This window comes from Dendronephthya gigantea, unplaced genomic scaffold (genome assembly GCF_004324835.1).
Source record: "Dendronephthya gigantea isolate DGI-Jeju-01 unplaced genomic scaffold, DenGig_1.0 000059F, whole genome shotgun sequence".
Classification (NCBI taxonomy): domain Eukaryota; kingdom Metazoa; phylum Cnidaria; class Anthozoa; order Malacalcyonacea; family Nephtheidae; genus Dendronephthya; species Dendronephthya gigantea.
Window position 1 is genome coordinate 1,138,399 of NW_021163069.1, and position 20,791 is coordinate 1,159,189.

General features: G+C 35.8%; 2 protein-coding genes across 2 annotated transcripts; one reads left to right on the forward strand and one right to left on the reverse strand.

The window, feature by feature from the left end:
- On the forward strand, window positions 1-1,600 carry LOC114530074. The gene is made up of 4 exons (XM_028551661.1): window positions 1-16; window positions 225-384; window positions 756-856; window positions 1,237-1,600. The coding sequence occupies exons 2-4, from the start codon at window positions 285-287 to the stop codon at window positions 1,552-1,554; spliced, it is 519 nt and encodes a 172-aa protein (XP_028407462.1). The 5' UTR covers window positions 1-16; window positions 225-284; the 3' UTR covers window positions 1,555-1,600.
- Window positions 1,601-8,484: 6,884 nt separating this feature from the next.
- On the reverse strand, window positions 8,485-19,320 carry LOC114530110 (PDZ and LIM domain protein 5-like). Its single transcript, XM_028551700.1, has 9 exons — window positions 19,097-19,320; window positions 16,761-16,909; window positions 14,166-14,321; window positions 13,353-13,513; window positions 12,943-13,041; window positions 11,783-12,083; window positions 10,100-10,280; window positions 9,411-9,647; window positions 8,485-8,801 (listed from the first exon to the last, which is right to left on the reverse strand). Exons 1-9 carry the CDS (start codon window positions 19,196-19,198, stop codon window positions 8,727-8,729), a joined length of 1,461 nt encoding a protein of 486 aa, XP_028407501.1. The 5' UTR covers window positions 19,199-19,320; the 3' UTR covers window positions 8,485-8,726.
- Between the last annotated feature and the right edge of the window lie 1,471 nt (window positions 19,321-20,791).

The following is a 20,791-nucleotide window of genomic DNA, read 5'->3' on the forward strand; positions in this document are numbered from 1 at the left end:
TAAAGATCCTAATGAGGTAAATGTAGTTGCAGAAATGTATCTTAGCCTGTTGTCCAGGTTTGAATACACATGACATTTGTGTTGCTGAAAATATTTGTTAACCATTTAATTAATTGTGCAAATCCGTATTAAATGTTTTGCATCCATTAATGTTTCGTCTAAAAGATAATATAAAAAAAATATTGCCTGTTTTGAAATATACAGTACATGTTTTTGCTTTGCAGGTTGTTGAAGAAGTAAGACGATGTCTGAAATTGAAGGAGACTGGTAATCCTGAATCGTACATGACTAGCCGTGTCAGTCTTCTGGAGAAGAAAGTCGATCAGATGATATACTACGGGATCTCAAAAAGTGCTATACAACCACCTATGAGCCAGTCAGTTGGTGAGTTGTTTGCATGTACTCTATTTATGTATGTTAATTCTATCCAACTCTACAAACGCTGCTTATTAATCCCTTGCCAGGAGGTCAGCAATTGAAAGGTGTCTGGTGCGTTAGCCACGGTGAAATGCTGAAGGCAATACTGCCAAATAAGGTTGTTAGTAAGGGTGGATTTCCACTTGTAGCGAAATAGTTCGCTTGCGAAATAGTTTAATATTTTGCTTTGAATTGAGAACAGTCAAGTTGAACTAATTGATTTATGCTGTTAAAATTCAAAAGAAAACACGCAAATATTTCGCTGCAAGTGGAAATCCACCCTTACAGCGTTAACACGTGTTAATTCTACTGTCAATTTTTATTATATTTTTCTTTAGACCAAAAGATAGTGCATTTGCTAAAGGGAATCCATGACATTTTTAAAGGAAAGCCTAAATCTAAGAAGCTTATCGTGCATGATTCAATTTTTATCCCGGAGGTAAAAGTTTACTCTATATAATTATAGTTATATTTCAGTGCTGTTTGTTTCGCCGGTAAAAAGCTCGTAATTTCCCCTTTAATATTCCCTATAGTCTTGTCTTAAGTTTTAGAAATGTATGTGTGAAATTTATAATGCCTGGTTTCGATGTAGACTTTTAATCAGGGACGAAACTAGAGCGTTAATTCGGGGTGGGGTTCATTTTCATATAATATTCTGTTCTGCCCGACGGATTTCTTTGAAAACACGTATTCGCACAAACGAATTCCGTTGGACAGAACAGAATGTATATGAGAATTCACCCTCTCCGAAGTAGAGCTCTAATTTCGCCCCTGCATTTAATTCTTGCAAATTAACATTGTTTGATTTCCTTTTTATAGGATAACGAACTTCCAGACGTGTGGCAGCAAACACGCCATGGTAATTCTCCGGGCCTAATAATGACGAAAGAAAACGGCGCAATGATTCTCTTTGGAAAGGATGTTTTCTTGCGCTTCGGGGATACGGAATTAGCGAAAGCGGTCGTAGCCTTCCTAGCTTCCTTCTACCTCCTAGATTTGGACTACCCTTTTAGGTCATTGGTACCATTTTCTGTCTTGCAGAAAATTATCTTCCAGGACAATCAAGTGCATCCCAGTTGTCAAGGCGAAGTTGCTAAAGTTCTAAAAGACTTTGAAATGTATCATGACCGAGCATAACGTTTTGTGGAGACGGCAAGTTCATATATACGCCAGTTTAGAACATTTTTACTACATATTATCTGAACTGTAGTAATTTTTTATTTTGTTTGCAACCCTAAGTTTGCGCTTTGAAATCACGTTTATGTAGAAATAAAAACGCACCTTATGAGCACATGCATGTCCAGCATGTTGTTTAAAATTGGATTTAGCCAAGAAACACGTGCAGTAAATTGCGTTTTTGCTCTATAAGAACATGATGTTAAAGCATTTGTTTTTGGTGTGGAACATAGTTTTTTTATGACCAAAACTTTATATGTTATTGTTTAAGAAGGGAAACCGCTCATTTATATTATTTAAGAAAAATTTCCCTTGTTCTTTCCTTTACAGCGTTTTTTAAAAATATTTTCTTGTGTATGCCACAGCGTAAAACAATAAGAAAAAATAATTTTATCTTGATTAACGATATTTTTCTGTAAATTAATAAGAAAAAAGAAATATTTTCGTGTGTATGAAACAATAAAGTATTATTTTCTTAGCAAGATTATTTATCTTGTTTGACCAGATTTTTCCCTTAAATCAAGAAAGCGTTTCTTAATAAGAATTATTTTCTTGCGTACGGGACAAAAAGTAGAATTTTCTTAGCAAGATTATTTATCTTGTTTGACCAGATTTTTTCCCTTAAAACAAGAAAGCGTTTCTTGGTAAGAATTATTTTCTTGCGTACGGGACAAAAAGTAGAATTTTCTTAGCAAGATTATTTATCTTGTTTGACCAGATTTTTTCCCTTAAAACAAGAAAGCGTTTCTTAGTAAGAATTATTTTCTTGCGTACGGGACAAAAAGTAAAATTTTCTTAACAAGATTATTTATCTTGTAACACAAGATAATTTGTCTTATTTTAAGAAAATATTTCTTCTTGCGAAAATCTAGACGAGAATAATTTTCTTACCCACGGGACAAGAAAATATTTCTTGATTCAAGAAATATTTTCTCAAAACAAGTTTTTTTTTCTTGTTTCAAGCATTTTATTTTTTGCAGTGTAGACATCTTATTGCTCAAGAATGGATTTACAATTAGTAAATTCCCCTAAAATTCTCTAAATAAAGATGAAAATTGCGAACGACGCAAATTTCATATTACAAAGTGTATCCCGATCAAAATTGATAACTTTACATCGTTCATAACCACCCCCATAAAACACTTTCACTTTAACAGTAAACATTTTCAGTTCAGACTTTGCATGTACTATGACATTGACATCTATGTGTGATATATAACACATATATCTGTAATATTCTCTATTCTATATTTTTGGCTACCTTCTTGATTGACTAGTGCTTAATATATATACTAATTGCACCTGTCAAATCACGGATATTTTCGTCACTTACGTAATTTTCATCTTTATTTAGAGAATTTTAGGGGAATTTACTAATTGTAAATCCATTCTTGAGCAATAAGATGTCTATATCTACCATGTCTGTTTATCTTAAACTCCGTAACAAAGCTACAAATTTTGGTTACAATTATAGGCAAAAGTGTGATGTTTTGATCGCGAAACTAATTGTTTTGGCCCCTCCCAGAAAACGTTTGAATGTCAAAACAAATGTGTTTCCGTTGAAAATCTCATTAATTCAAACGTTTCAAAACCTTGTTTCGAGTGCGCGGTTAATGGAAGCTTGCAAATGGTTGTAATCGCTGCCATGGCACAATTCAACAAAATTGAACCCACAATGTAGCTAAAAAACTATATAGCTTTATGATTATTTTTTGCACCGAAAGATGGAAACATTAGCTATAATATACCATGTAAAATATAATATTGGCTGATTCGAGTTTTTTGTCATTTCATAATACAAGTTTAGGTCAGTTTATTTCAGGAAATTGTGTACTATGTATTTCTAGTTTACAGCGCTAGCGCACAATACGAATGAATGTGAATTGTCCGCGTACATTGTTAAGAGAAGCATTGATTAGCAGTTTTTCTCTCATTTCTACATTTTCGATTGCGTGATGTTAGGCTTAAGCTCTCTTGGTTCCTGTGGTTTGTTTTGCACACACATATTTGCAAACAACGTTGTCTTTTAGCTTCTGGCCTTTCAGCGAAATTCCTTTTCCTGCTTTGGATACATTAGACCTTTGGCTGATGTGATGGAATATTTTTACGCGTCTGTACAGTTAACAATGACAGATTTTCGTGCAGAAATAAGGACAAATTTACATCTGGCTATTTCTCATCGTTGAAGATGACGTGCTCACGACATTGATGCTTTGTGAACTTGCATGCAAACGACCAACTTTTCTCTAAGAAAATTTAGACACATGCATGCAACAGCATTTAAATTGTTCATATTTTACAGTTGTGAATCTAGGACATTCCACTGTAGGTTTTATCATTAATACTTCCTGAAAGTATTAGGTTTTTTGTTGAATTTGAGCTTATCCCAAAAAAAATTCTCACCTGCAAATGTTACTATATCAAATTAAAAGACCAATTTTTTTAGCCTTTAAATATTTTAGTATATCATATCATTCTTAGAAGTTCGCAGATTTTGTTGTGATTTAAAGCCGAACTATTTTGGCGGCTATGCTATAGATGCATTTTATTTTAAATAATATAGCACTCTAACACCAAATCGCATCGAATTAATTATTGCCGTTCAGCTTATTTTTTGCAAAATTTGGCAAAAATGTTTTTAATGTAATATTATACATAAATTTTCATATTCATGCACTAGTGAATATATCATTCATATTCAACGGTGAATATCAATTCGCGGAAAAACTCTGTGTATGAAGAAAATGGCGGTAATAGGGTTGTTTGACTTTTTGTTTGTTTGAAATCAAGAAATTAATTAACGATTCTGACGTGAAAATCAACCGTATTCTCGACGAAAGACATACAGAAAAAACAAAAATATAATGTTAAAATACGTTTTACAGTAATTTTTTACGACTTCTTCGAGTACTTTTATTGGTTGATAGAAGTATTCCTATAGATGTGATTCGTACAGACAGCGATATATTTGTAACTTGGAGTGACTGTTTACAGTCGAGGGATAAAGTCCGTCTACGAAAAAAATTATGTAAAATTATGACGATCTTAAAACAATATGTGCTTAGATGAAATTCGAACTGTATATTTTGTGTAGAACCGCACGTCAATTAAAAAAAAGCCTGATTAAGATCTGTAAACCACTAAGTACACCATTTCTCATGAAGTCAACAGAGCAAAGCGGATAATATATTATTTTAATGTTTTATACAATCTCAGCGGATGTTGAAGTTCACGAGTCACGACTTCCTTCAGCTAGATCCGATAAAAATGTTCACAATATCATGCAGGCAGTAATGCATGATTCCATGGCCCAATTTTAAGATGAAGTCTTTCTTAGCTATTATGATGCTGAAAGTCAGGGATTACTTGTAGTTGATATAAATTGCAACATGTTTAAGTCACAGTAATAGCTACACGCAAATAATACACACACCAATAAAGAAATGTTAAGTACGTTATATAGTTAAGAGCAGTGGATTTAGGAGCAAACTAGATATTAATTTGTAAATATTGACAGCAACGTGCTTCCCTGCTGCAATGGTAGAACCAAAGCTTTTCAGAAATCCTTCTTATAGCTATATCTGCTAATCTACAGTTGAAGTATATTCGAAAACTTTCCAGAAATTCTTCTTATCTACAACGGAAATACTTGACATTCATGAATGTTCACTTTGGTCGCCTCCATGGTCGAAGGCAACTGATTGAGTAGCTATATTCATGAATATTTACAGCAGTGTTTTTTTATACAACACCCTGTAGACTGATGTGAACGTGAACCTTGACTAGTTTCAAGAAAGAACTCCACAACTAACAATAAATTGGCGTGACTATAACATCGAATATCTAAGAGCATGGAAGTCAATATTTCTGTCTTGTATCGTGTCTCTCAAACGTGTCTCGCGTCATTACCGCCAAAATGGTTAAACGCGTCATCATCATCATCAAATCATCATCATCATCATCATCATCATCATCATCATCATCATCATCATCATCATCATCATCATCATCATCATCATCATCATCATCATCATCATCATCATCATCATCATCATCATCATCATCATCATCATCATCATCATCATCATCATCATCATCATCATCATCATCATCATCATCATCATCATCATCATCATCATCATCATCATCATCATCATCATCATCATCATCATCATCATCATCATCATCATCATCATCATCATCATCATCATCATCATCATCATCATCATCATCATCATCATCAGTAAATTGAATCCGCGATAATAAAGTTTGATCGTGTGAATAAACCTGAAACCATTTCTTATTTCAATAGTAGTGCTATTGACTTGGAAAGTCAATAGAAACGATTAGAACAGTAAAAATTTTCAGAGACAAAGAAAAAACCCGGCTCAAATGTTATTTTATTCTGTAATTGCAGTTGACGGCTAAAAGTTTTATACTTTAATATAGTGTGTATTTTTAATATCAAAATTAAAATTGCACTTTCAAAAACGCTTTTTGAAGTGAAAGCAAAGGTGTAATAGCCTTTCACAGGTTTATGCGTTTGTATTAAAAGCCGAAAATTATACAAAGCTGAAAATTAAGCAAATAAACGACATACAAAGCTGAAAATCATACAAATACAGCTCATCTTTACCGCGAACTGAGCAAATACGAAATAAACAAAGTAAATATAAGTACCCTTTGAAGACACTTATATAAGCTTGCAGATTATGAGTTATTCGTTTTATATACATGCCTTTGACTTGACTATATCCATGTTCATCTTTGCTATCTGTCATGCTTCATAAAAATTCTATCTTGTTTCTTCTCGTTTTATTTTGCACAGTGTTATTTTGCATTATACAAATAATGAATGTTTTCCTTCGTGCAATGGTAAAAATATTTTCACGAGGTGAAAGATGGAATGTTCCATTCAACGAGGCGATAGCCGAGTTGAATGGAACATTCCATCTTTCACCAAGTGAAAATATTTTTACCATTGCACGAAGGAAAACATTCATTATTTGTGTTATATAATACCAAAATAGACTGTCTCGTTTCAAAAATATAATTTATTAAAAAACATACTGTATGGATCAACAACCATATGTGCGAGAAGCATTTTGGTGGATGGTATTTACTGAAAGCATTAAGAGTGCAATGTAACAAAATGTATAGTACAATTGCACTCTGGAGAGTGCAATGGAACGCTTTCCATTGCACTCTAGGGAAATGGGACTTTCTATTCAATATCACGTGATTGTCATCAACCAATTAAACGCTCTAAATTTAATGGGGTATTATATAAAAGTTTATGAAACGCTTTTACAAAAATATTTACGAAATGACAGTTAAATTGCTGACATTCTCATTGAAATCACTGTCTCAGCCAATCAAAACGTTTGTTGATTACCAGTCGTTACTCGCGCATGCGCATAAGTTACAAATCCACCCAACGTCCACCCAAATTCTAGCAGGCATTCTTCGATTGTCTTTGAACGGGACGAAAAAAGTGTATACATGGCATGCTAACTCGCGTATGTCAAGAAAGTGCTTTATCGAGGGCGCACTAGAGTATATTAGGTATATACTTTTTGACAACGAGCCTATGATTATTATCCCCACTAATTCCGGTGGGGGATTTATCACGCCTGAGTATTTTGACAGAACATAACCGAATCCCAAAATCTTCGTCCAAATTCTATGACATACACGGTCGACGTTGAATGGGTTTCTTAGATATGCGCATGCGCAAAATTTGAACCAGTGAAGATTGGTAATCAGCATTTAAATTATGTCATAATATAAGCTGGATTTGGCTAGCTCAGTTGTTTGGTTTCAATTAGCGAACTGTCACTGTGTGTCAGTTTCATATAGTGGGTGTATCAACTGTTTTCATATAGGGTGAGAAATGAAAACAGCCAGTGATGCGAATTTAATAAGACGTTGCGCAATTTCATATTATTATAAAGTTTTATTCTTTTTAGCTATACAGGGTTTATCAAAAAACTGCAACACTTAATATTCATATATGTTCGCTGCCATTCAATAACAAAAGATTGCAGGCCTCGATCTGGGTATTATGAGTGTTGCTTTCTTTATATACTCCGTAATTTATCAAACAATTATACCATTCGCTCTAGATCTCGTTCCCCACTTATCCGTCACCCCCGTTCCGGCTGATCTAGGTACTAAAATCAACCAATCAGAAGCCAGACACTCGACAAAACTTTTTCATTTCACATGACTTCTGCACTGGAAATTTTAAGTAATTTTATTATTTTCATGCCAAAAACGTTTGCTTTTCCCAACTGTAAATAAAGAATTAATTTTTTTACCTTTTATGGCATTAGATGGAAGAACAGGGACAAATAAGCTCACGCGCATGATAACTCAGTTTTGTCGAAGCGCCTCATGACGTCATAATCTCAGATCAGCTGGTTATTTAGCGTAATCAGGGCCGCCTTAACCTGTACTAATACTATTGAGGGTGGGAGGAAGCCTCTCCTTCTCCCACCTCCAGTGATAGCTTTTTGCCCCTGAAGGTCCCTTTCGAGTTTATGTATTAGCAAAGATAACAATGTTTAGAAGAAATAATAATAACTCAACAAACCTTACTCTGCAGAGATGGATTCGCCAGTAAGTATCCCCCAAAATGTAGGAAATCAAGTCATATAAAGACCAATAAACCAGAAAATGTTCTGGGAGAGATCTCTCAGACATACGAGCTCCACATGTTTAAATTGACAATTTCTAGTTAGGAAAATATGTTCATGCCCCCCGCTAACAATTGCTAAAAAAAGGCCCTGGTGTAATCACTGCCGTTTTTAACTCATACTAGCCGTAAAGCCAATATTGCAACTTATTATGTATTGGATTAGGAAACAAAAATCGATGAAATGATTTCTCGAAAAACCAAGCAAAATATATTTTCACAATGGCATTAATTAAAAACCTATACAACCAAATACAAAATTATTCTCACTGACTTACACACAACCTTCTAAGATCATGTTCAACAATAGATAACAACTTAAATAATTCTAAACCTAAATTTCCACCACTACTTTCATTGAGTGGTCTCTCCTCCACAACTTTGAAATGTCTCTTCATTCAGTTGAAGTCTCAGTATTTCAGAGCAGCTCGTTTCATTACGAGTGATCTGGGCAGAATACGCGATTGCCCGCGCTGTAAAAGCCAGTATTTTCAAGAACTATTCCACAAGTCTGAAAAAGATGAGAAGGAAATGAGATGCTATGGTTAACGTGGGTCTGCAGACGATGGAGAAGGATTTTTTTAGACTCTGCTAAAATATTTTGCGAATTTCTGGGCTGCCTATGGAGCTACAGTTCTTATAACTGCTAAGTTCTTATATATAACTACTCCCAGTTTGATTTATATGGCCCCAAAATTTGCGCACATCAGCCCCTTTTTAAAGGAACTTGATTGGCTTCCTGTTAAATTTCGGATTGAATTTAAGATTCTCTTATTAACCTTTCAAGTAATCCATGGACTAGCTCTCAGTATTTGCGTGATCTAATTCGAATCAAAAAACCGCCAAATTATTACCTACCGCCTCAGAAATCATTTTACTCAATCGGAGATAGAGCCTTCAAATTTGCAGCACCAAAGTTATGGAAATATGTTAACGGATTAAGTGGTTTAACATTTTGATCGAGTGATTTGAGTCAACCCGGGTTCAAAACAGGTTGGTTGCGTTACTTGCGTAGTGTAAACGGGGGTTAAGAATTCGAATTCGGTTCCGTTTTTACACTTAATGGGAATCTGTCAAAAGTCGACTGTGTCAAAACAAACTGATATTTAAGTAGACTTACCATACACCTAAAGCAGTCAGCATGCCATTTCTGATTGATAGCCTCCATCCAGCGATCACCGGCCCTGATGATCTGTTTACAAGAATAGCATTTCACGCAGAATAATTCTTTATAATCTTGACTGCAATATGGGTCACCATTTTCCACGTGAAAACCTTCACCTGCTAACTGCTTCCCACAGTGAGTGCACGTGAAGTGCTCTTGATGGTAGACCTTTCCTAATGCTTTTACACTTACCTAAATGAAAACAAATATTGAATATAAGAAGGTTTTGTCGGAAAATAAAACGTAACAACTTAATTCAAAAATTGAAGATACTTTTTAAACGATTGGGAAAAGATTTAAAGCATATATGCATGCATATGAAAAAGCTTAGCACAGTTTATAGTCATCTTTGTTTACGACATGAATTAACTGTCGTTCGTGTAATAGTTGATTCATTTAGACAGGGCGAAATATACACGAATATACATCCATGAGGAAGATTTTGGTTTCTGATTGGCAAAAATCTAATTGTATAAATGTAGCATGTTAAAGTCTGGTTCTCATCCATATTTATCAACGACAATAGATATCGCAATAAACACTTGCAAGCAAGATGGCTGCCTTTGGACATTATAAAATGGACATCTGTCCATTTTTTATCAATGTTCATATCGATGTTTTAATCCAAGATTACTTGAACTTACCCCAATAATTGGCTGATTACACGAAGCACACTTTGGAGCAAACCTTTGATTATAGCAGCTTTCGCAGTACATAAGCCCGCCCTCTTCGACAAATCCAACGTTCTGTAAGGACCGTTGACATCCACCACAGCAGAAGTGTTCGGGATGCCAGTTGCGACCAAGAGCACTTACAAATGGTCCCCTTTAAAAATAAACATACATTCAGAGGAAATGCAACATTATCCATTGTTCTCAGTGCATTCAACCAATTAGCCCCAATGGGCTACACGCGTAAAAACGCTCAGGTTGATGCAAGTTGATACAAACAGGATGGAGCAATGTTGTGCTGCCCACATTGTTCAGAGTTGTTATCAACATTGAACAATATTGTTGAAACTGAGTCGGGTGTAACAATATTGTTCAATGTTGATAACAACTCTGAACAATGTGGGTAGCACAGCATTGCTCCATCCTGTTTATATCAACTTCCATCAACCTGAGCGTTTTTACGCGTGTACCCTTAGCGTGTGTCGAACGCTTTTAACAAGCGATAATGAAGTACTTCATATGATTATCTTTTGTTTCAAATTCATTTATTAGGACCTTAATAGCATGCCGGACGGCAACACGACGGCAACGCGGTGTGTTATGGTAAAGCTAAATAAATGCTATGGTAAAGAGTTGTTGTTCAAGGCGGATCAAGGCGTTTTAACATTATATATATTTTTCCTTGCAACGTGCAATCCAGTTATAATTTTGTGGGATGTTAATTTGTAAAGAGTGTTCCAAATGCTAAGAAAACGTAGAAAACGTTAGCAGATCGTAATAAATGTTCGTATTTGACAACTATAGATGCCTTAGGAGTAGAATTGCATTGCAAGTTGCAAGGAAAGTAGTATAGTGTAACACAGATTTTATGAAAAATCGTATCAATTGAGATAGTTGGGTTTATGTATAGGAACAATTCTATAGAGCCTAATTCAAGGTAGCGCTTGTTACATCCTAAAATGCAGGTGTTCTCCAAAAAACGCGAAAATCGGAGATTTTCAGTTGCAAACAGAACGTGGAAGACGTCTAAAACTCTCATATAGGACTTTAATTATTCATTCATTTAAACGAACTATTGCACTCATAGCTGCTATTGTCGTGTTCCCGTTCTACATGTTTAAGGTTTGTAATAGATCGAACCTTAAAAGGCCCTGGCGGTTCGGCCAGACTGGTTAAATGATTTTTCCTAATTCATGTGTAATTAGCGGAATATTTTCCGCCCTCCGCGCTCAGCCCCAACTCCCATATAAAGTCCCAAAAGGCCCTGGTATTTTGCTTCCACTGTGAGATAGCGGCAAAAATGGCCGCAAATGGCAACTGGTTAAGCATGAAAAAACGCTGGTCGAAACAATAATTTTCTTCGGCTTTGGGGGTTTGTAATTAAGCACTGGTTCAAACTTCTCGCATAACTTGCTCCGATTCTAAGGGGGCGTAAACGAGACTAAACACATTTTAATAAACAATTCTAGAGATTATATTAATTGGCTTAAGTTTCATTAAATAAACTACAACCGCGCTTTTTACTATGTCTTCTATTCTAAGTTTCACCAATCCCTGAGCAATCGAATGCAACTGAATAATTATATGGTCTGTCGGGTTGAAAAATTCGACGTGGGCAGTAATAGCCAATCAGGTGAAATGAATTTTTCTACTTACTGGATAACTTCTCCACATTGTTCGCAACTTGGAGTACCAGGTTTTTTCTGAGCCGGCGCGCTGGGGCGTGGTGCTGCAGGCGCAGGCTGAGGAGGTGGACGAGATGCTGCGGGGGCCGGAGCTCCGCCATAGGAACTGGCCGGCTTGTTGTACGCGGGCGCACGTGGTGGTGATCCAGTGTGAACTGTGATTGTCTGGGGAGGTCTGCTGTGACTCGGAGGATTGTAGGGTTTAGGCGCGGTAATACGGGTTGAACTAGGAGGGTTAGGAGGTGGTTGACTTAGGGCACTGGGATGCTCCTCTATAAAAGAAGTCAAAAGTTATTTTTGCTGTGAATGTACTGACAATAGGGAGTTTCAGATGGCAGCACAAAAGAGAGTATAAAATATGATTAAATTTTTGTATTTGAAGTGCTTTGTATTTGTCTACACAAGCGACCTAGACTATGAAATAATAATTGTATTATTCTGTTGCAAAAGCAGAATGAGAACTCGATGAAATTGGCTACTTGAGACGTTACTTGTACGAGAATGGTTTTGCTACCGAGGTATGAAACAACAAAGGTTTCAAACTTGATAAACACGAGGCTGAGAAAATCATCCAGGATCAATTTGAAATGACAAGCATCGCAAGCAGTGGACAAAAAACAATTTAACCATACTTGGTAGCCCGTTGTCAACATCTTGAATTCCGTTTAGACTCAGAAATATCATTACAACACTGAACAGAAAACTTACAGCCATCCGCATTCCTCAACAAGTCTACACAATTTTTATTCTTAGCTATTTACTTGGCTCAAGCATATGCCAAATTTTTAAATAGGTAATGGTCATTTGTATCTGCTAGGTGTGATTTTGTATGAAAACTAAAATCTTTAGAACTTTTCGATGTATCCAAAAAGGTATTAAGTTTATTTAATTTTTATCCAATTGCATTTAATTTTGAAATACTTTTTTATGTTTCTTGACAAATAGAGTAATAAATATACTTATTACGGGCATCATTGAAAACTATAAACAAAATATTATTCTTGCTGGTGTTGCTTTTTTATATACCCGACATCACACCCGTGGCAAGGGCGAAAAGCTGAAAACTTTAATCACCGAGTTATATTTCCCTCGTTTTCTTTATTCTTATGCAATTCAATCAAATCAACTTACCACCAGAATTTATACTTTTCTCAAGCATCCGGAATGTCCGTGATTGAGGACCAGCTTCTTCTTCTTCTTCAAACGCCTCGGGGGGTGGGGGTGGCATGTCTGGCAAAAAGAAAACAACATTGGCTGGATTCGTGCCTAAATGCACAACTTATATGCACTACTTCTTCAGTTCTTGTCGCAAATGGGTTTTTAATTAATTAAAAGTTTTCGAATGAAAATCATACACATCTCAAATTTAAGCCCGATGCGATTGAGAGAAATTCATTAATTAACGTTACAAATGCATTAATCAAAGTTTCAAGATAAGAATACAATATAAATTGAAACCACGGCTTGCCAGTATATGGATAATAGGGGATGATTATGATAATATGGAATGAGTATTTTGTAGATAATTATGGATTATATACCGTCATCGTTGAAGTCAGAACCCATGCTGATCTTACGTCCCTGACCAGTACGACGCAGTCCAGTTGATTCTTCGGAAAGGTTGGAATTACGTAACATTTTTAAAACTTCGGAATCTTCTAAATTATCCTCTTTCTTTTCAACGGGAGGCGGCGCCGGCTTTCTAAAAAACAAACAAAAGAAATGACATTGGAGCCTCGATTACACAGCACTCAATTTATTGCCTGGCTTTATTTCTGAAAAGATGTGTTAATACCAAAGCCGCGTTGTCCAACGGCGTATACTGTTTCTTTTATAAGGAAAAGGTGTGATTTGCAAAGGTGTGTTTATGAAAGAAAGGCGTGGTTAGAAAAGGCGTGATTAGAAAAAGCGTGGTTAGAAAAGGTATGCTGATGGTCCATATTATTCAAAAGGCGTGTTATTGGAAAAGGTGTGCATATTATTACAAAATATTTGTTTCATGATGCATGCCGGTGTGATGCTCAAAGGTGTGCTAAATTTTAAAAGTGTTTTGTCAGACTTCGAACAGAAGGGGTTGTATGAAAAGGTGCGTTGCACATTACAACATATTTTTTATAACAACACACCTTCTGCGCGTGTTTGAAAGCTACGTTTACGTCTACACGGGATCGGGCAAATTGGAATCCAGCCGGAATTCGTCCTGCCCAGGTGTCACAAGGTAGAAATGCATGAAAACTTGACTAGTTCTTACACAACTACGTATGCTAGGCCTTTGGGGGCACAACGATTTCTTATTGTCTCGACTCTGGTCTGCACACTCCTAACATCCAATATAAGTCGAAAATTAAACTTACGGTGTGGGAGATTTCACGGGAGCTGGAGCAGATTTCGGAGCACCGAATGGTTTGGGCTTCGAGTTGTACTTGTAATCAACTTTGGCAGAATGCGTTGTATCAACTTTGACAACCGCGTCTTTCTTACCCATCGAAACGGCAATGTTGCCTGGCTTCCTGAGAAGAAAATAACGAGGACATTTTAAACAAGATGTAACTAGGGTACATGCAATCGTGCAGGCATTTATAGAATTTCGATAAATTGCCATAGAAGTAGCTTGCACGCGTGCCATTTTTGAGTGGTAATCATTTTTCACTTTCGTACCAACGTTGATATATAGGTCACATATGATCTTTCTATTTTTATTATAATTTTTCTTGCACGGCTCCATTGACGAGCAGAATACAAAAGTTATTTGAAGTAAAACACTGATTTAGGTTTTAAAACGCAACATTTTAAATAAAACTTTTGCACCAGCGCATGCAGTAATGTCAACTATCTCAATGAATTAGAAACTTTCGAAAGTAGACGTTGCTACAGCCAAGTGGTGTCTCCCCTTATTCTAGCCATAGAGCACCGCGCACTCTCTTATATAAGTACTATGAGTACGTAGGTTTTCTCCGACACCGTGGAGCACAAGAGACCTAGGCATACAGGTCAATTTATTTGTGTAGGTAATCTCGTGATAGCGAGTACAATTCAGGATTAGTAGTAGGATTGAAAATTTTGTTAAAATTGGACGAGCTACAGGGGTAATATTATGCTTATTGGCATAATAAAATCGTACAACTTTCGCAGTGTTTCATCCCGAACCTTTCCATGCAATTTTAACAGTAATTTTCAACGGAAACACGTTTGTACACAGTCCGACCAGACTTTTACCCATTATTTGGTACTTTTATTTTCGTTTACCTTTCTGACTGTTTTTTGTCCCCCCAGGGCTGTTTAGTTTTAAAAAACTCGCCGCTATTTCTTTTATTTTGGCAAAATAATTAATTGTACTGCAGTAAAATTGATTAAATATTTGTACTCCTCTCGACCAATCAGCATGCAATAATTTTAGTACGCTAATAGTGAGGGAGTAAACAGTATGTATTCCTACTAGCTGTGTACCATGTACTAATTTCATGCAAGCAAACAAGAAACAACATCATAAAGTCACGAGTGATACGAATGAAACATTCGATAAATGCCGGGTGCATTTACTTGCATAAGTTGTGGCCCCGGATAATTCCAAGACAGTGTTTAAATTTACTGTGCATCAACTAAACATAAATGGTACGTGTATAACCCTACTCCTAACCGTCAGCCCACGATAATTTTCCTGAGTGAGATATGGGCATAACCCATAGAGAACTGTAAAAATGACCGAAATGTGCGTAATGAAACTACAACGCCACAGAACAATAGTACCCGCTTTCATACGTGTCATTGAAAGAACTCCTATTCTCTTTTTAAACAATTTCCTGCTCTAATGAATTCGAAAAAAATACCGACATATTTTTGATAATGAAACTCCAATCGTAAACGTTCGAAAAGCTTCACCATGGAAACAATCTCATCAAAATATTTGAGAGGTTAAAGCTTTAACCGTCATCATTTCTAATTTTTCTGGAATCACCGTAAAGGCGTGACCCACGTATGATTATAACGACTGAGTATTTCGAGGGTTTTCCCAAAAATTTAAGGAGAAATTAATCTTTTATAATATTCATTTATAATTATATAATATTGATATATATTATATTTCGAAACATTGCCACTCGGAGGAATAAAATTTTCATTGTTTCGGCATATCAGTGTGCCAAAAACATTGCAACGGAAACGTTCGTCATATTCTATTTCTAAATAGTTGTGGGAGTTTAAAGTAAATTGCACAAAATTTTAATCTCATTATAATTCTAATATAATAGAAGTCTTAAATTACAGGAGATTGACATCACTAAGTTATGGGGGGTGGCATGTGTGTAAAAATACATCCATGCACGTTGTATGTTTACCATGAAAATTTTAAATTGAAATTTTTTTAGGATTTAAACTGAATTAGGCCTAAAATTATCTCGAGATAAAACACTATACGTTGTAGCGCACGTTTCAACCGTTTATTTTGTGAAAAAAGACGTCGTAAAACCGTAATTGAATCGTCGTAAAACCGTCGAGTTTATATACGTTTGTTTATATACGTTTGTAAAACATGTACGAAATTTTTTTTTTTAAATCACCTTTGTAATTGTACCAAAACAAGACTGAGGCTCGGTAAAAAAAAGATAACTAATTTTAAAACCAAGCTGAAATAGTATTGCGAAAACTGCTTCTCGGTTCGGTATTCGTCATATCACACTCCTTCGAGTTAATCTAACGAACCATGCATAAACAAATTTTCAATTGAAAATTCACATTAGAATAGTCTAAATTATCATTAGGTCAGAGGTTATTTGCTTTCGATAAACTTTGTTCTAGAAAGACGCCACGGCGCAGGATGGTGAATTGCCCGTATCCACCTATTTGATTGTGGCGGAAGTGCTAATAGCTATCAGGCTGCCCAATTACCACAAATTGAAATGATTTTCGGCGTCAATTGTCAATTACTGCGATGATGACCCACACCCCCTCACCTTATGAGACTCAGCTTCAATGTTTGCGATCGTTTTATGGCATTCTGGGCTTCGATATGCGTCATTCCCTCGGTGGACTGTCCGTTGATGGCTGACAAACTGTCTCCGGAGCATATTCCACGACTGTCCGCCTTTCCGCCTGCGGTTATCTGAAAAACAAAAATAAGAAAATTGTCTTGTTTTTATCGTTTATCCAAATCCTTTGTGATATGCAAATCGTTCATCGAATATCTGCATGGCGACTATTTTTGGAGTACTTTAATGTTAATAACGTATGTAAACAAACAAAGTAAAATGCACTTGGATAAACATATATTAAAAGAAAGAATATATATATTTATATTCACCCGCAATCCCGCAAAAATTTAGAATTTCTAAACATGATCTATATCAAACGGTTAGTTTCCAGAGCACAAAAAATTCTAAATAGTTGTCATCAGTTGGTCTTTTGTAAATATGCTGTTTCAAATGCTTAGAAAAGAAGTTTCAAGATTACTGTATACAACCCGTACGATGATCGCGTTACAAAGACGAAATAAGTTTGAGATTCTAGTTATAATAAATCATTACAAATAAATATAATAAATGGTGTAGCCATTTAAGGTGCGAAAATTAAAGTCAAATAGGTTAGGTAAACAAAACGATAGCCACATTGCTTGCTTGAGGCAAATAACCGAATCAAAAGTAACCATACAGTTACGATATAAACGATAACTCCAGCACGTTTTAAAAGTAACGTTGTAAATTCAGACAAAAACTTTAAAAACTCAATTATTGCCACAACGGAGTATTTAGCGGACAAAAAATACAATTGTATTTACTAGGCATTTTCCATTTGCCTGATCACCATGCAATAAAATAATCTTCAAATTTATGGTAATTATAGTAAACCAAATACTTTTAGACATATTAAAGATCGGTGTTTTGGTGTTCCTGCAGTTCATTTGAGGGGGAGCCCCGGCTCAATTGTCTAGAATCGGACGCCAAATGTATATGGTTATAACTTCGCTTGCTATTATAGTTGTCAAGAAAACTGTCACTAGGATTATGTACACTCGTTTTTACGCGCACAGAACACAAAGTAAAGCGTATTTAGATGCACCAAGCTGGAGCTGGTGAATATAGACCAATATAAGGCCAAAGAAAAAGCGAGTAAATATAAGGCCAAAGATTAAATATTTGGTTTAATTGGGTAAAAATGCCCTAAATTACAACAGATTGAGTAGTCATAGGAACGATATACCCTTTGAGAATGTTGTGAGTAACAGATATCTCAACTAAAGACAACATGCATGTTTTCCCACGCAATGAATACAACACAGTCAAAGTCAAGATCGATATTCTCGAATTTCCATGCATCGTGTAATTCGAGTAGTTTTGTAACGAGGATGCATGATGTATATGTCTGATAGGAACAGTTACGTAAAATTAGGAGTGCATGTGTAGACAGATTATACACTGACAAATGTGCGCTGTCGAATCGTTAACAACAGGACGATATCGAAAACTTAGCATTTCAAATAAACTAAAAAAATGTCGGAAGAACAAATATTTATAGTCGCCATTAGCATACATTAGTTTTATCACCTTTGCTTACTTAAAGTCAGCTAATAAAGAGATCAAACACAAACTTATGTAACATGTAGTGTATTTTTTAACACAACAATATGCAACCCTAGTTAGCATATCTAATCACAACAACTGTGTATAACACTTTCGTTTATATATGTATGCAATCCTTAGATAATTAAACATCTTTAATCGACTTGCTTATGCTTGAAAATGCTTCAAGCAAAACTGGATTTTGAAATTACTATCACAGAAAAAGCAAGATTAAGTTAAGACAGACATATTTAAATTCTGGAGGTCATCGTATTCGAATGGCTCATGCCATACCAAGAGTCTTGCATTGAAGACATGACTGAACAAACAATGTATAATATTGTTTTCTTATCTACATAAATTCTATTAAATTCATCTTCGATTTCGTTTAGGTGTCAGCTCCGAAGAAACGCGAACTTCAAGCGAAAGGTTCCGTTTACTACACAGCATATTATGAACTCTTACATTTCATTCTGCTATTACCGCCTGAATATAGACATTAAAATATTTCAAATAGCTTTACAGGCAGAGTCAAAACATTGCCATAAATCGTCTCAGCGTAGCGTGGAACACAGACAGCCTCACTGATTAACTTGTGTGAACATATGTATGTCTGTCACTTACCACGTACATAAAACCATCAAAATTGCACGCGAAATACAAAAGGATAGGAGTGTTTACGGAGGTTAACGAGATGTAAAGCACTAAATGACTGTATTAATAATGCTACCTACCGATTGTATCGCCAAGCCTCGGCCGAATTCTTTCCCTCCTTGAAGGCGAAATCCAAACGGCCCTCCGCCAGACAGAACCACTTCGTAATTCTCCTCGCTCATCGATTAGCCGTAGTCTACAGCAAGTTTGAACAAAGTTTAGCCCACTTAAAGAGTTTAAACACAGATAGTTCGTGTTATACCGACTCCATACTTATGTCTAAATTATTCAGACAAGCAACTTAGACGCTATTTAGCATACAAAACACGTCACAACACCCACACCTCTAATATTTCCTTACAAAGACCTAGCCTGCTTTGAAATGCAAATTTAGAATTGACCTACGAACCCTGTTCGGGGTATTTAACCAAGCAGCGGAAATCGTCTTCTAGCCACTTCGAGCCAATGTTTACTATAAATGGCCTAAAAAATGCATAAGTGTTTAAATATGAGATAGACACAGCCTTTAATTGTCCTATGGTATTTATACGTTCAGTTTTGAATAACGTGTATAGGTCTGAAGTACATCGTATGCATGTTAGCTGACATATATATAGCTCATTCTTTCAAGTAGCGACATATGTCAAAAGAATTGTAGATTGAGAACATTCTACTGTATCATTAGAACAGATACCACTCCAGAAAGAGAGGAACCGGTAACGATTTCATGGCGAAGGAAGTGTTGACTGATTGCGGTAAGGCACGAAGAGTCAGTAGGACAAAAACGTCGATGATGTGACGAATGAGGTTTATAGCCAAATGGGAATGTACTTTCTACAAAATAGCCAAATGAGACCTATATTTATATGGAAATATTTTAATATAAAATAAATGTTATTTTGACATTTTATAACGATGGATTAACGAATTATAAGGCCAATATTTTAACAAATAAACAAAATTTAAATTCGATTTTTGGTTCGAATCTAAATCATTCACAGGAGATGCAACTTTTACACGATACCGTAGCATGTTTCGATTTAATTCAATCACTCAGTTCGGTTTTTCGTCTTTCGAGTTTTACTATTTCAAAAATTATGCGCCACAGTTTGATTGCATGGATTATAGGAAGAAAATGAAGCAAGGCCTTGCCTTTCTTTTTTTAATACAGAAGCTGACCTTTTCATAATTATGGAAAGCGAAGTTTAAAGCTGTTAAATGCGAGGAATCAAGTACCCCAGGTGTGAATATAAATTCACACGACGGGCTACTTGGAACTGGTGACCCGGCGATTTTAAAAGTAATGAAGACCTACAAGTTCTACAATACACAGAAAGAATAATTGCTGTTGCTATGCATCGTTTTATTTTATTTCTACATAAAAAAGGGTAGTCTTCTCTTCCTGTTGCGCATGATTGTGTTTTTCCTGTTGGCTGTGAGAGGTGTGTTCAATATCTAAACCACCTGTTGAAGTATTTTGATGAGGTGGCTTTGAAAGTTTCAAGGTGTCCGCAGAAAATTGCTACTTCTACTTTACTACTTCTTTCCTTAATCTCTCCAGTCTCAATTATTAGCGTCCAAAAAGGCTCTTATCTGAACATGGAATTACGTAAGCTATGTACACTGCGTAATTTTGTCAGCGCTTTTTCCCGGGATACTGAAAGCGAAATGTTATTGCAAAAAGGTATAAGTTGGGAATTTGTGTTAGTTTTTCAAACCTGAGAGTCGGATTGTTTCATAACCATGCAGTTTTTACTACGCGCCTACTCTTGGCC